This window comes from Trachemys scripta, chromosome 1, assembly GCF_013100865.1.
Source record: "Trachemys scripta elegans isolate TJP31775 chromosome 1, CAS_Tse_1.0, whole genome shotgun sequence".
Lineage (NCBI taxonomy): Eukaryota > Metazoa > Chordata > Testudines > Emydidae > Trachemys > Trachemys scripta.
The window spans coordinates 41429842-41445441 of NC_048298.1; the positions used below are offsets into that span (position 1 = coordinate 41429842).

A 15600-nucleotide genomic window follows, 5' to 3' on the forward strand; every position below is an offset into this window, starting at 1 on the left:
ATTTCAACAGTGTGGAAGATATTGGGAACGAGCACTGTCTACAAGGATAGAAATGAGAAGGGGTCACAACTGAAAATGACAAAGGGGTACAAACTGAGGTTAAGGAATGGGGAAATAATAAAGGAATGTAGCCAAAATTTGATATGTAGATTATTTCAAACCATGCTCTCTACACAGTTAAGATTCCATATTTATTTTGGTCATCACAATGAGATTTTTCCACAAGATAAAATGTAAATAGCTAGTAACTTTAAGTACAATGGCTTTCTTAAAGGGACACTTTCAGCTTTGAAATGTAATCCATTTTTAAAAAGCTAAAAGTAGTTTCAGGTACTTACATCTGCCTTTTCATCATACTGCCAGTTTCTATCATTTTACAGCCACATTTTCCTACTTTTAAAATTTTTGTGCCTTCTCTGTGTCTGTTTGAAAGACCCACGCGATAGAAAGTTAATATATTGTAATAGGCTACACACAGAATGCTGTCAGATTCACGAAGTAAACAAACAAAATGTAGAATGAAACTTTCCCTCTCATCTCTTTCGTGGACAGTAATCTTAGTTTTTCCACGTCACAATAGCAGGTAAACAGCGTAATTCTGAACTACCATTGTTGTTTTTCTTTGTAGAAGAAAGGGTTGTGTCACTGAGATACCGACCACTTCCCATGCCAACAGACATTTTTCTGCTTTCTAAGAGACTCGTTGCTTTCCACACTCTTTCTGCCCTTCAGAAATAGACACTAACAGCAGGGGGTGTGAGTGTGTCGGGCGGGGGGGGGGGTGTTTAAATGGCCTAGATTAATCATCGAAGCAAATGTACTGTACAGTTTAGGAAACCTATTTTCCCTCTGAGAATATGCATACATCTACTCAAAGTTACTGCAATTGAGCATCGTAAGCAATCTGGGTTGTCTGTGTTAAAATCACTGTTCAGTCAAGCATTCATTTCTGACTTGGATTATAATAATGTTTCATTCCAGAGTTTAGTATTTGTAAGCAGGCAATTTTTCATTGTATAGACATTTTCTATGCAGATGGTATCATCGTTTTATGAAACAGAGTAATTGTTTCACAAGTTGGAATTGTTATAAGAGGGCCTTTTTACAACAACTTGTAACAAAAATGATAGAAATAGTGGCAGAAGGTGCCTTTTTCATATCTTGTCTATTTCAGCTACTAAACAGGTATGGGAAAGGAATACAATACAAACAAATAGCACCTAGAAAGCTGTTTATCACCTAATGAGAATATGATGATTTCCTTTCACCTGGAATTGTCTTGACCTTCTAGTTTTCTGTTCCGAGCATCCAGAATTGATATCAGAGACAAATGTACCTTCTAATTAAAATGGAAACTGAAGAAGAAAACAAAAACACATCAACATAGAAATGAGTCATCACAATAGTTGCATTCAACAGAGCTATTCATTTGGCATGAGAAAAGGAAGCATAGGTATTATTAGGTACCATAATGTTTCAATGGCTCAACTAGCGATTATGAAATAATGTAATGAGCATGGAGATCACAAATAACAAAGATAGTAATTCATAAAGCAATGATGTAATTGTTATTCTTTACAAAGCTTTGTAGTTATTGGTGGTACTTTTCAGTTAAAAAAAAAATGCCCTGAGTAGCGCAGTACCTGTCACCCCAATGTGGTATTGTCTTAGCTTTATCCATTTCGTAATGCATGCTGTTGTATCAAGGTATTGGAGGCTTTATGGTACATTTTATCATTAGCTATGAAATCCCTTGCATTTCCCCCCCCCCAACCTTATCTTTAAAGGTGGATTTTTGTAAGTGAATAGAAATAAAACCAAAGTACAGATGTTAGAGAGACAAGGTAGGTGAGGCAATGTCTTTTTTTTATTGGACCAATGTCTACCGGGGAAAGAAACAAGCTTTCAAGCTACGCAGAGCTCTTCTTGGGTCTGGGAAAGGTAGTCAGAGTGTCACAGCTAAATACAAGGTGGAATAGATTGTTTAGCATAAGTAGTCAACCCATATTGTAAGAAACTGTTCAATGTGAAGTGGCCCGTTAACACATCTGCAGTCATAGGACAAGAAAGGGTGGGGGCGGTTAGTGGGTTACAAATTGCTATAATGAGCCATAAATCCAGTGTCTTTATTAAGACCATGATTTATACTGTCTAGCAAAGTTATGAATTTAAGCTCCCAGGTTTGCCTTTTGAAGGCATTGTGCAGGTTTCCTCTGAGGATGAGGACTGAGAGGTGAGATGGAATTATTGTTTTGTGAAAGGTGTTCATCCACAGGCGATAAGGGATTTAAAAGTGATGAAAGACAAAAGCACCATATCACCTGTGGGTAAGATAAATGGCGAATAATCCTGTACTCTCCTTCAGCTTTTTTAGGGACCATATCTAGGTGGGGATGGTCATAGGTCTGGCATTGGAAAACTCGAAAAGGTCCAGCCAGTTGTTTAGCTGCAACCTCCAACTGTATTTTTCCCTGAATTATTTCCTTGTCCTTTAATAGATTTCACATTTTTCTTTCCGCACATGCAACCTCTCTGCTCATATGGGATCTCAAAATTCTCTGACACAGGTCTGCAAAGTAGTCATTATCCCCCTCGCAGCCCTGCCTCTAGAGCTTGAGGCCACCAGGCTTTTAGCTCTCCCATGAGCGGAGAGGGGATTTGTCACAGTAGTAGCCAATGCTGCATGACCCTTGTGATGCAGCTGGAACCTGCTGGAGGCCAGTCTTAGCAGCCGTCACATGGCCCACAGCCTCCTCCAGGCTTCTGATCCCAAGCAACAGCATCCCACTCCTGGGCTGTTGCCAGTGATCCTCCCTCAACTTGCAAGTGGGTGAGGGGGGCAAGGCTCTGATTTGCTGCTGTTGCAATGTGTTCCAGAGTCCCCCTGCAGTTTCTATTACCCAGCATGTTGGCTGAGGGGACAGATGAAGAAAACGTCTCTCTCTTTTCTGCTGCACTGACCTCTTCCTGAGCACAACAGAAAATCTGGGCTATTATCTTTGTGTTACAGAGCTGTAAAGAGGTAAACTGGAGCACAGAGAAAAGCTCAAAGCCACAGAAGAAATATGTGGTGCAGCTGTGAATACAAACCCAAGTCCCTTGACTCCCAGTCTTGTGCTTTAGTCGCAAGAACATCTTTCCTCTCATCATAATGTGCTATTGTCTGGTATCTATAATTGGTCTGAGTCTCACATTATTGGGACAACCCCTATACTTTCTGTAAAAATTAGCTAATATTGAAAAATAACTACAATAACATAATTTTCCAACTATATTAGAATTTTGCCAGTCAATTCATAATACAGTAAAAATCAAGGGTATGCATTTTGTTCTAATATGTAATATTATTTAGCATCAATAGGAGCTGCACATATGGTTTGAGAGGAAAATATAACCTTAGTTATTTAGAATTTTGTTGCTTTACAGGGACATTTTCAGTTTAAAGATGACTTTTTTTTTTTGCTTTTATTGTACATCTTTGATGCTTAAAACTGAAAGTTTTGTATAAATCTTATTTATTTTTCTACAACTCATTTTCATGTGGAAGTGTTTATACAAATTGGAAGAGTTTGTGGACACATCCTAGGGCTTCTTATTTGTGTTTGTTAGTATGATGACATCATCATGCTCATGTGCCACTCTGGAAGCAATGAGAACTTGTTTCTTCTCCATCTAAAGAAACTGCATATGATAGTCTCTTCATATGTGTATATTAGAGAAGTGAATGTAAACAAATACGTCATATTTTTTTTAAATTAAGACAGCTTTAAAGTGTTTCTTGAGTGAGTTTATTTAGTAGAACTGCTGGAGAAACTTTGGGTCAATTTATCCAATTTTTCACTTAGAAAGAAAAATGGAAAAAAGTTTAGACAATGTCTAAACATCCCATTTCAACATTTTTCAAACAAATGTTCCTGTTTTTTTGTTTTGAAATGATTTTTTTTTGTTTTGAATTTTGTTTTATTTAAGTTTAAAAAGTTTAAATTGAAATAAAACATTTGAACTGACCTGAAATGAAATGAATTTTTTTAAATACTTTTCCTTTGCAGAATTTCAAAATTTTCTGTTTTCACTCCAATTCAGATGCTGAAATCCTTTGAAAAACAGAACTTCCGTTCTCCACACAGCTCTAGTATTTAGCTGTCTATTTGCAACATGTTACATTTTTTACCCTTTCCAGCAACAGCTAGATACTCTTTCTAGTGAATTGAAAAATATAGACTGAAAATGATGATTAACAATTAAAATAAAATTTCATAGAAGATATGGGAAAACTCCATTTTTAGTTACATCTTCTGACACCAAAATTAATTAAGCAACCCTCTGGAAGCTATCCATCAGTTTTACAACAGGCAAATTACCAAAACTTTTATGGTGTAACATATGTTCCTCATATCACTTGTACCTCTTATTTATTAAAGGTCTGATCGAATGCCCATGAAAGTTAATGGAAAGATTGATTGACTTTATGTGCATTGGATCAGCCCTTAAAACTCTGAAAATTATTTTTTTATGAATATTTATTTAAGCATTTGCTTTAAAAATTGTAATCTGTTCTAGCATTTAGACCTCAATGTAAACATTAATTTTAAATGTAAGTACTTTACATCAATGTTTAGTTTATGGTTGACACGAGAGATTTCAACAGGTACCCAAATAGAACCCTACTGAAGATTAATAGAGCACAAGGCATAACTTTACATTCTTGTTCCTTAATTGCTATAGTGTATATTTTTTAAAGATGATAGTAAGGGGAAAATATAAATTCATGTCTATTTTTAGAGACTTGAGTGAATTATTTGTTTTTCTGTGTGTAGCAGTTTAATACCACATCTATGTTTAACATTTTCTAAAGTCTGACATATAAATTGTTTGTATTCCTTTCTTCTTGCTTAGATTGTTATAATGGAAGTGCAAGGTTTAAAGTCAGTAGCTCCCAATCGGATTGTTTACTGCACAATGGAAGTGGAAGGAGGAGAGAAACTTCAGACAGACCAGGCAGAAGCATCAAGGCCACAGTAAGCTCTTCTAAAACTGTTTTTTATAAAATATATTTTCTTCACAGTGTGGAAGACTCTACAAGAAGTTTTGAGGAGACCTTTAAAAAGAATGACACATTACAATAGTTGGTTGGTTTAGTATTAGAGCACTATAGTGTTTTTACTTGGAACAACACTTGAACTTTTGTCCAACGTAGAGGGGAAATGTAACATGTAAAATACTATGCAGTGTGGCTGTAGCCATGTTGGTCTCAGGATATTAGAGAGACAGGGTGGATGGGGTAATATCTTTTATTGGACCAACTTCTGTTGGTGAGAGAGACAAGCTTTCGAGCTAAAGGACCTGAAGAAGAGCTCTATGAAGCCTGAAAGCTTGTCTCTCTCACCAACAGAAGTTGGTCCAGTAAAGATATTACCTCACCCACCTTGTCTCTCCATTACAAAACAATAGTTAAATATAATAGAGCAGGTAAACAAAACACTTGTAAACCGTGCAAATGAAAAGATGCTTGTTGTAAAAAAAAAAAAAAAAAAAAAAATCAATAAAAATATGTTTGAAGTCTGTGCGAACAAAGCAATTGGAGGCTGTAGCATTGTGCTCTTTTCTGTATCATCTGACAATGCAAACCTTTTTATATAAATTAACCTGAGATAGCTTGTATGCTTTCTAGGTTAATATGAAGGCGGCCTTGTGGAGTTCAGCTTGCACAACCAGTGGAAAATCAATACTCAGTAATCAATCCTCACAAAGCTTACTCACCTGCTGAGCTTATTTCATTTTAAATTATAGGATTCACTTCTTTCATTTAATTTTTGAAGGACATGGACTCAGAAGGGAAAAATATCGTACCATTGTAGTTGAACTAGTCAGAGTGGCATTGAGGAAAAAAAATAAGTGTGGTTTTGGTAGATTTGTTTGACCTCTGGCTGCACATTGACTTCACAAGCTTTTTCCTCTGTTAAAATGTCATTTGGAATCTCTTGCAGATATGTTTTCAGATAGATTGCGAGGGTTTTACCAGCACCTTTGTGTGTCTTGTGAAAAACAATTTAAAATTGCTGTCACTAATATTTCTAAAAGACAACTTAAACTCAGATGTGAAGTTGGCTTCAGTTCAACTCAAAACACAAATATAAAATTCCATTAGGCCAAATTGTAAGCATGTAATTGTGATTGCATGCCTCTTTTCAATAAAATTTCCGTAAGTCAGTAAACTTTCTCCTTGCATTTTGCAGGAAACTTACCATACAGTTTTAGACCCATGGCCTTTCTAGTCCAGTATCTTTCCTCTGATAGTGGCCCAATACTTGATGGTTCAGTGACAGCAAAAGGCAAAACAATCACCCCATCACAGTAATACATGTGGCCAATTTTACAGTTCTGTACATGGGTAGGACAAGGTGGAAAATGCAGTGCAATTGAATTTCATAACTGTTTCACATATAGAAATTTTACATTAAAGAAGTGCCAGAGTGGATGAAGACAGGAGAAAATGAGAGCGACAAAGCACTGATACGGGAAGCTGATCAACACTTGTAGGTAGATCAGAACTAGGGGGTTTCAGGCTGCATATCTGAAACATCTAAGGCAGTGAGCAGTGGCAAATGACCAGACTCTTCCAGGCAAATGTTATCAGGTGAACAAAGGAATAATCTCTGACAGGGAATGAGGAATTGAGAGATGCCCAGTACTGTAGAATGGGGGTACATGTTCAAAAAGAAGAGAGATTGTGGAGGTATATGTGGGCATACCCCTGGGCATTTGCAGATATTGTGACTGCAGGGTTATCATCAATAGACACAACTCTTAAAGATGATGTGGTTTTTGTGATCCTCTGAATCTGACTTATATTGCATTGGGGATGCCCAGATGTCATGCAATGAAAAGGAAAGAAAGTCTCTGAGAAAGAGAGAGATTTCTGTAGCGTAACAGAGGGAGTTAAGAAGAGACCATAGAGGAGGATGTTCAGGTAGTCAAAGCATGAAATTAACAAATTGTATGTTTAGCAGCATGTGAGGAGGAGGAAGTTCTCTCCCTGGAGTTGGAGGCCCTTGATCCAGAGAATATCTTTTCATGCATGTTGGCAATATTTTAATATCAACAAAGTAAAAAAGCAGCAAGAGGGAACATAAAAATCATTGTAAAAGCAAATAAGTAGCTTAGAGTTTAGACAACATTTCCACTCAGCAGCTGACAGTTTGCCCCATTTCCCCACAAATACAAGTTAAAAAAGAATGAGATGGGCTTGTGTACACAGCATGGAATTGGGAAAGGTTTAAAAACAAACAAACACATTAGTAACAGAATGAAACTGATGTGAAAGACAAAGGCCGTGTCTACACTGTTGTCTCATAGTTCAGATTGTGAGGGTGTAAACAGCAGTGTGCATCAAGTTGTTGTGCTGAAACACCCCCTTGTGGAGATTGCGTGTGCCAACTAAAAGGTTCCTAGACCACATTGATATAATCCTGTTTGAAGACACTGTTTTGTTTTTCCATATGATAAATTATTACTTTGTGTGTGTCACCGTGCCTCAGGGGATCACAACTGAGAATACCAAATTCAGAACGAACTGCTGAGAAATAGGGCAGACATACCCCAAAACTGGTGGTTATTCTTCCATAAGATCTACTTGACCAGCAACAAAAGTAAACTTCTGTCTCACCACACTGGCTAACAAGAAGTCAGAAATGCAGGCTCCTTAAGTATTCCAGTCTGTGTTTCATCACTCCGACACTAGACTTAACGATGAATGGTTATTTAAAACCAATTTCATGATCCCAAAGGACCAGCCACATACCCAGCTAAATGTATAAGATCTTACCCAATAATGACGCTGTTGCCAATCCTTTAGTATCTAATATCTAAAGCTTTACTTCTAAGAGAAAAGAAAGAGGTGAGAGTCAAAGGAATCAAATACATTAAATAATTGCAAGGTTCTTTGAACAGGTTTGAAGCACTGATGGAATAAACTGCTAGCTCAGGGTGGCCATCCTGTGGCTCCAGAGCCACATGTGGCTCTTCAGAAGTTAATATGCGGCTCCTTGGATAGGCACCGACTCCGGGGCTGGAGCTACAGGTGCCAACTTTCCAATGTGCCAGAGGGTGCTCACTGCTCAACCCCTGGCTCTGCCACAGGCCCTCCCCCACTCCATCCCCCCCCCCGACCCCCCCCCCCCCCCCCCCCCCCCCCCCCCCCCCCCCGCGAGCCTCCTGCACACCACGAAACAGCTGATCGGGAGGGAGCGGGAAGCGCTGATTGTGGGGCTGCCAGTGGGCGGAAGGCGCTGGGAGTGGGGAGGGGAGCTGATGGGGGGGGGCTGCTGATGTATTACTGTGGCTCTTTGGCAATGTACATTGGTAAATTCTGGCTCCTTCTCAGGCTCAGGTTGGCCACCCCTGCTAGCTTGTTGAGTCTCTGGTTACTTCCAAAAGATTGGAAGGTCCTCATTCCTTCTGTTAGAATACTCCCATTAGTGTAAGTCCATAGTCCAGAGCAGGAAAGAGGCAAAATGGAGATGCTTCCAGGGCCTTTTATACTTTCTGTCATGTGGTGGGTCTGCTCTTAGTACAGTCAGTGGAAAAGTACAGGCACAAGATGGTGTCCAGTGTCACATGAGCTGGTCACATCCCTTGCATGCTTCGATAAGTCGTAGCAGGGGCCATTACCCATATTCTGGCTAGTACCTCCACAGGAAAGTCCATCAAGTGGGGATAAGCTTCTTCCATGGCCCATTGTGTTCATTGATGGGCCATCACCTTGAATAGTCCATTCACAATGTGCTGGCTAGACTGGATGTAAACTACCTTGCGGGTGTTAACACAGGACCAAACACATTTGAAATACAGGTACGTAGTTAATATTCATAATTTCAGATACAAAAATGATACATGCATACAAATAGGATAATCATATTCAGCAAACCATAACTTTTCCATTGACACCTTACATGACATATTTTGTACATGATTGGTTGCAATTGTATAACAGTGGTAGCAACAATGATCTACATGGTCATATTTTAATCATATAATGTCACAGTATGCTAGTATCAAATGCTCACTGTATAAGATAGGTTTTCCTCTCTTTTAATAAGATATATAAATCTCCTCACTGTATATGCAGAAATGCATTATAGAAGGGCAAGTATTTAGCACTGATTCTAAAGTGCTAGGTATCATGGGCATACGAACCTATGGCTTACTAGGACCCAGTTTAAAAGTTCTATTGATTCCTCTCATGCCAGCCCTATTTAACTTTTATTACTGCCTGAGCAATATTTATTAATGCATTTCCTCTGCTTCCAGCTATTTAGCCCTTAAAAAAAGCCCTGTTTAAAAGCAGAGTCTGCATAACTTGTTCTGCTTAAAAATTTGAATTATTGTGGTGAAACTTTTTATGTCGATGTCTGGTTTAAAACTACATTTAAATATACTATTCATAACATACAATTTAAAGTTAAAATGTCTGAGATTTTTTCTTATGTGTATTCACTACTTTAATTGGATCCAATTCCTCCATTATACCAACCAAAGCATGGCTTTATTGCTTTGATGCGATAGGGGTCCATCTTCTAGAATAGCAAATATCCAACACTGATATAATTTTTTAGCTGTTGTAGATGTTGCTTTTCTTAGTTGAATGGAATCTGTCACAGCAATTTTTATATATTTTCTTCTTTCATAAATACAGTAACTCCCCACTTAACGTCCTCTCGCTTAACGTTGTTTTGATCTTACGTCCCTGCTCAATTACAGAACATGCTCCATTTAAAGTTGTGCAATGCTTCGCTATAACTGCTTTGTCTACAGCTGGCAGCCCACCTATCAGCTCCTCTATGCCCCCCCCAGCGCTTCCCGCCTGCCAGCAGACCCCGCGGATCAGCGCCTTCCCCCTCTTCACCCCTGCCTCCTGGCCACGGCAATCAGCTGGCTTGCGGCATTCAGGAGGGAGGGGGGAGGAGCGAGGACTTGGTGCGCAGGCTCCCCCTCCTCCCCTGCCTTCCAAACACCACAAACCAGCTGATTGACGTGGGCAGGAGGCAGGGGAGGGAGGTGGGAGTCTGCACACTGAGTCCTCGCTCCTCCCCTCTCCCTCCTGCCCCCTGAACGTCACAAGCCAGCTGATTGCCATGGGGAGGGGGAAGGAGCGAGGACGTGGCGCGCCTCTCCTGCCTCTGGCAATCAGCTCGCTTGCAACGTTCAGGAGGCAGGGGAGGGAGGGGGAGCTGCGCATTGTGTCCTCGCTCTTCCCCCCCGCCTCCTGAATGCTGCAAGCCAGATGATTGCCGCTGGCAGGAGGCAGGGGAGGGAGGGGGGAGGAGCAAAGACGCGGCATGCAGAGTAAAGGGGGAGGGGGGAGAAGAAGAGACGGGTTAAGGGTGGGGGCTTAGGGGAAGGGGTAGAGTGGGCGGGCAGAGGGTTGAGTCCCCCGCCCCGGTGCTTGCAGAGTAGGGGAAGCTGCTGCTGTGCAATGTGCTTCTCCTAGCCTACAGCACTTTCAGCGTCCTTGCCTGCCTCATTGTCTCCAGTGCCAGTGGGCTGTGCCTGTGTCGGGTAAGGCGGGGGCACCTCCCAACTATAGTACTGTACTGTATGGCAAAAAAAAAAATTCCCTGGAACCTAACTCCCCCATTTACAATCATTCTTATGGGGAAATTGGATTTGCTTAACATTGTTTCACTTAAAGTCGCATTTTTCAGGAACATCACTACAACGTTAAGTGAGGAGTTACTGTATTTATCATTTTGAATATTTAACAAAAATATGGAAAATGATTTCTTGAAAATAAATTATGGCTCATAAAGGAAGATGGTTATGTTTAAGATTGAAGTAGATGTCCAGCTTTTCATAGATTCATAGATTCTAGGACTGGAAGGGACCTCGAGAGGTCATCGAGTCCAGTCCCCTGCCTGCATGGCAGGACCAAATACTGTCTAGACCATCCCTGATAGACATTTATCTAACCTACTCTTAAATATCTCCAGAGATGGAGATTCCACAACCTCCCTAGGCAATTTATTCCAGTGTTTAACCACCCTGACAGTTAAACATATCTTAGCTATTAAGCATATTTTTAGGGTTGTCAAGCGATTAAAAAAATTGTGATTAATCGCGCTGTTAAACAATAATAGAATACCATTTATTTAAATATTTTTGGATGTTTTCTAGATTTTCAAATATATTGATTTCAATTACAGCACACAATACGAAGTACAATGCTCACTTTATATTTATTTTTATTTCAAATATTTGCAAAGTAAAAACAAAAGAAATAGTATTTTTCAGTTCACCTAATGCAAGTACTGTAGTGCAATCTCTTTATCATGAAAATTGAATTTACAGATGTAGAATTATGTACAAAAAGAAACCTACGTTCCAAAATAAAACAATGTAAAACTTTAGAGTGTACAAGTCCACTCAGTCCTACTTCTGGTTCAGCCAATCATTGAGACAAACAAGTTTGTTTACATTTTCAGGAGATAAAGCTTCCTGCTTCTTGTTTACAATGTCATCTAAAAGTGAGAACAGGCGTTCGCATGGCACTGTTGTAGCCAGCGTCGCAAGATATTTATGTACAAGATGTGCTAAAGATTCATATGTCCCTTCATGCTTCAACCACCATTCCAGTGGACATCCGTCCATGCTGATGAGGGGTTCTGCTTGATAAAGATCCAAAGCAGAGTGGACCAACACATTCATTTTCATCATCTGAGTCAGATGCCACCAGCAAAAGGTTGATTTTCTTTTTTGGTGGTTCAGGTTCTGTAGTTTCCACATTGGAGTGTTGTTCTTTTAAGACTTCCGAAAGCATGCACAACACCTTGTCCCTCTCAGATTTTGGAAGGCACTTCAGATTCTTAAACCTTTGTTGAGTGCTGTATCTATCTTTAGAAATCTCACATTTGTACCTTCTTTGCATTTTGTGAAATCTGCAGTGAAAGTATTCTTAAAACGAACAACATGTGTTGGGTCATCATCCGAGATGGCTATAACATGAAATATATGGTAGAATGTGGGCAAAATAGATCAGGAGACCTACAATTCTTCCCCAACAAGTTCAGTCACAAATTTAGTTAACACATTATTTTTTTAACAAGCGCCATCAGCATGGGAGCATGTTCTCTGGCATAGAGCCGAAGCATGAAGGAGCATATGAATGTTTACCATACCTGGCACATAAATACTGTAATACAGCATGGACAGAGGGCAGCAGGAGAGGGTTAGAAAGGAGCCTTATTCCCTGTAGAGGGAAGAAAGTTTGCTATAGATTAATTAGAGCGCCTGAAGCCAATTAGAGCCCCTGAAGCCAGTCACCTGATAAACACCCCCTGCTTCAATCAGACAGGAGAAGGAGTTGGAGCAGAGAACAGTTTGAAGGAGTAGAAACAGAGTGGATTGGTGTTGTAGCAGAAAGTAGTTTGGAGAGAAGCAGAGGGAAGTTTGAAGAAGTGCTGCGGTGGGCTGAGAAGACCAAGACCCTAGGTAAACGGACACTTGGCTTGTGCAGAGTGAGAGCAGGAAGCCCCCGCAAGCTGAAGGGCAGGAAAGGGAAGTAGCCCTGGGGAAGGAACAGCTAGTTCATCCCTAGGGCCCCTAGGCTGGGACCTGGAATAGAGGGTGGGCCCGGGTCCCTCCCTCTCCACTCCCCTCCTCTAGGACACTAGCGGGGCAGTTAATATCCCAGTTCAGGGGCTAGAAACGCGCCCTGAACCCCCCCCCCCCCAAGAAGAGAAAGCGCAAGACCCATCATAGTAGTGCTGGCAATTTGCCACAATACCTTGCAATGCCAGTTACAAATGTGCCATGTGAACATCTGTTCTCACTTACAGGTGACGTAAATAAGAAGCGGGCTGCATTATCTCCTGTAAATGTAAACAAACTTGTTTGTCTTAGCAATTGGCTGAACAAGAAGTAGGACTGAGTGGACTTTTAGGCTCTAAAGTTTAACATTGTTTTGTTTTTGAGTGCAATTATGTATAAAAAAAATCTATATATGTAAGTTGCACTTTCATGATAAAGAGATTGCACTACAGTATTGTATGAGGTGAATTGAATAATAGTATTTCTTTTGTTTATCATCTTTACAGTACAAATGTTTGTAATAAAAATAATATAAAGTGAGCACTGTACACTTTGTATTCTGTGTTGTAAGTGAAATCAATATATTTGAAAATGTAGAAAAAATCCAAAAAAAATTAATACATTTCAATTGGTATTCTAGTGTTTAATAGTGCGATTAAAACCGATTAATCACGATTAATTTTTGAGTTAATCGCATGAGTTAACTTGGATTAATTGACACCCTAATATTTTTATATAAAATAACATTAGGAACTTGGTGTCGAAGATCATCTTATAACTAATATGGATGAGAGAATGTTTCTGGCACCCATGTGGCAAATCAGATGATAATTTTAGATCACCAGTTGCATGTATTAAATGATATAATTCTATCAAAAGAGCTATTGTATTTTTAAAAAACATAAAGGATGCACAGTTAAAAACTCACAAATCAAAAACATTCTCAAATTGAGATTGCCTGTGCAAGGCTATTATTGACCCCTTGTACTCTGCAAAATACTCTACCATCTTTAAATACATAATATTTCCCAAATACTTCAATATATATATATATAGGGGCAAATAATTAGACCTTGAATCATAATGCACATGAGAGTGCAGAATTAAGATGTCATGTGCAACCTTAAATTTGGATTTTCTTGACTCTTAAGTACTTAACCATGAACACATTATTTAACATTGTTCTTTAGATGGCATTTCCTGGGATTTTTTTCCCCTTTAAAAAAATACAGAGGTGTCTTCGACATTTTCCAACTTTTGAGTTTTCAGTCTTCCTTTTAGAAGCTTTCCTAACTCTAGTATTTATTTTTTGTGGATTAATAATATGCCGCTGGTGGTATCCAAAAGGCTGTCATATGATTTTTGGTATGTGTGATGGCGAAGTAAAGTATGCAGTGGAAGGAGCGCCAAACCTACGTTGTAATTTATCTGTTACATATGTGTATATTTGGTTTATCTACACTACCTTAAATTGACAAACTGTATTTCAATATTATTTTAGCTTGTAGTCTTACAGTTTACTACTGCCATGTTTAACTTTCTCTTCTTGATTTTGTTCTTACACCTTTGCTTTTCTGCCTCTGGAAGAAAAAAAAATTAGTAATTTTAGAATCCAAAAAATGGCTTCTAACTGAAATATTGTCAACTGTTGATGTGATTAGCTAGTTCCAGAAGTCAAATTACAGTTTAAGTGCAGTAAAATCTATAGTCACCTACTGCTTTGAATTGTATTAAAGCCGTGTTCTTCAGTTCACTGTACAGTTCAGGGTCTGTTGGCATCACAACTGATTTTCTTAAAAATGATCCATAACAAATACCTAAATTTTAGTAATTTTATTGAAGTGATACTGAATCTAAAAGAGTCTCAGGCTTCATATCATGGAGTTAATAATGCTATTAAGGTTATTCTAAGGGCAAAAGTTTCGAAAAGGTTCATCTGTGTCGAACAGGTAAAGTTGGACTTTTGAAGTCTAATTGGGTGTACTGTTGCACTCCCAGTAACCGTATGTTCTTTGAGATGGCCTCTGCGTGTTTCCACTTGAAGGAAGCATCTTTCTCTCTCCAAAATGCATCTTTGGGAACCTGGGGAGAGGAAAGAGGAGGTGTTACAAGAGAGGAGGGAAATCTCTAAATCTTCAGTGGGCACACAGTGTTCCCTCTAATTTTTCCCACCCATGTGTGGAATGAATTTTGTTATATGCACCAATATGGAGGCGATGTCTGACACATCACCTTCATATTGGTGCACGTAACAAAATTCATGTGGTGGGGTGGAGCCGAGGGGTTCGGCGTATGGGAGGGGAGTTTAGGCCTGGGGTACAGGATTATTGAGATGTGGGGGGGTGAGGGCTCAGGGATGGGGCTAGGGATGAGGGGCTCAAGGCTGGAGCAGATGGTTGGGGTGTGGTGGTGATGGGGGAGCTGGGCATGCGGGCTGTGGGGTGGGGCTGGGGATGAGAGGTTTGGGATGCAGGCTGCCCAGAAGCTATGGCTGGGAGAGAGGACTCCCCACAGCTCTCTCTCCGCAGCAGCAGCACCTTGGTTGGGGCGGGGAGCGGGGAAGAGGTTGCTGCTTAATAGGCTGCTGCATGGTCGTGCATCTTAGAACTTAGGCACTGAAGTGTCATTGATACCGAGAGGCTTTGCTCTGTAAAGTGAGCCTTTCCTTTCCTAGAACACAACCGTTTGCAGACCGATTCGGGTTTCAAAGCAATGGTTTGGTACAGGTTGGAGTTCCCCTTTCCCCGTAGCATTGAGGGGCTCAGGTGACTGTCCTGTGACAGTGATCCAAACTAGAACTATATTCTGACGCAGTCAGTTCTCAGATATGTCAAGCCCGTTCCTGTTGAGAACTGCAACATTGAAAATCCGTTTTAGGCCTGTGGCAGGCATGGCATGTCATTCTGTTTACTTCTAGCTCGGTGAGCAATTTTAGAATCCGTTTGGATTGTGTGGGGTTGAAAGGGGTAATTTTAAATTACGTTGGGCACCAAGTTATTTTATCCCCAAAATTAC

The 15600-nt window shown here is 39.9% G+C and overlaps 1 protein-coding gene across 26 annotated transcripts in view; it reads left to right on the forward strand.

Annotated features, from left to right (window-relative positions):
- The window catches only part of CADPS2 (calcium dependent secretion activator 2), a 570146-nt gene that overhangs the window by 250735 nt on the left and 303811 nt on the right, over positions 1 to 15600 (forward strand). For all 26 annotated transcript variants that reach the window (XM_034768448.1, XM_034768267.1, XM_034768287.1 and 23 more), the window contains exon 6: positions 4897 to 5018. In XM_034768448.1, coding sequence (XP_034624339.1) covers positions 4897 to 5018 — 122 coding nt within the window. The remainder of the gene's footprint in view (positions 1 to 4896; positions 5019 to 15600) is intronic.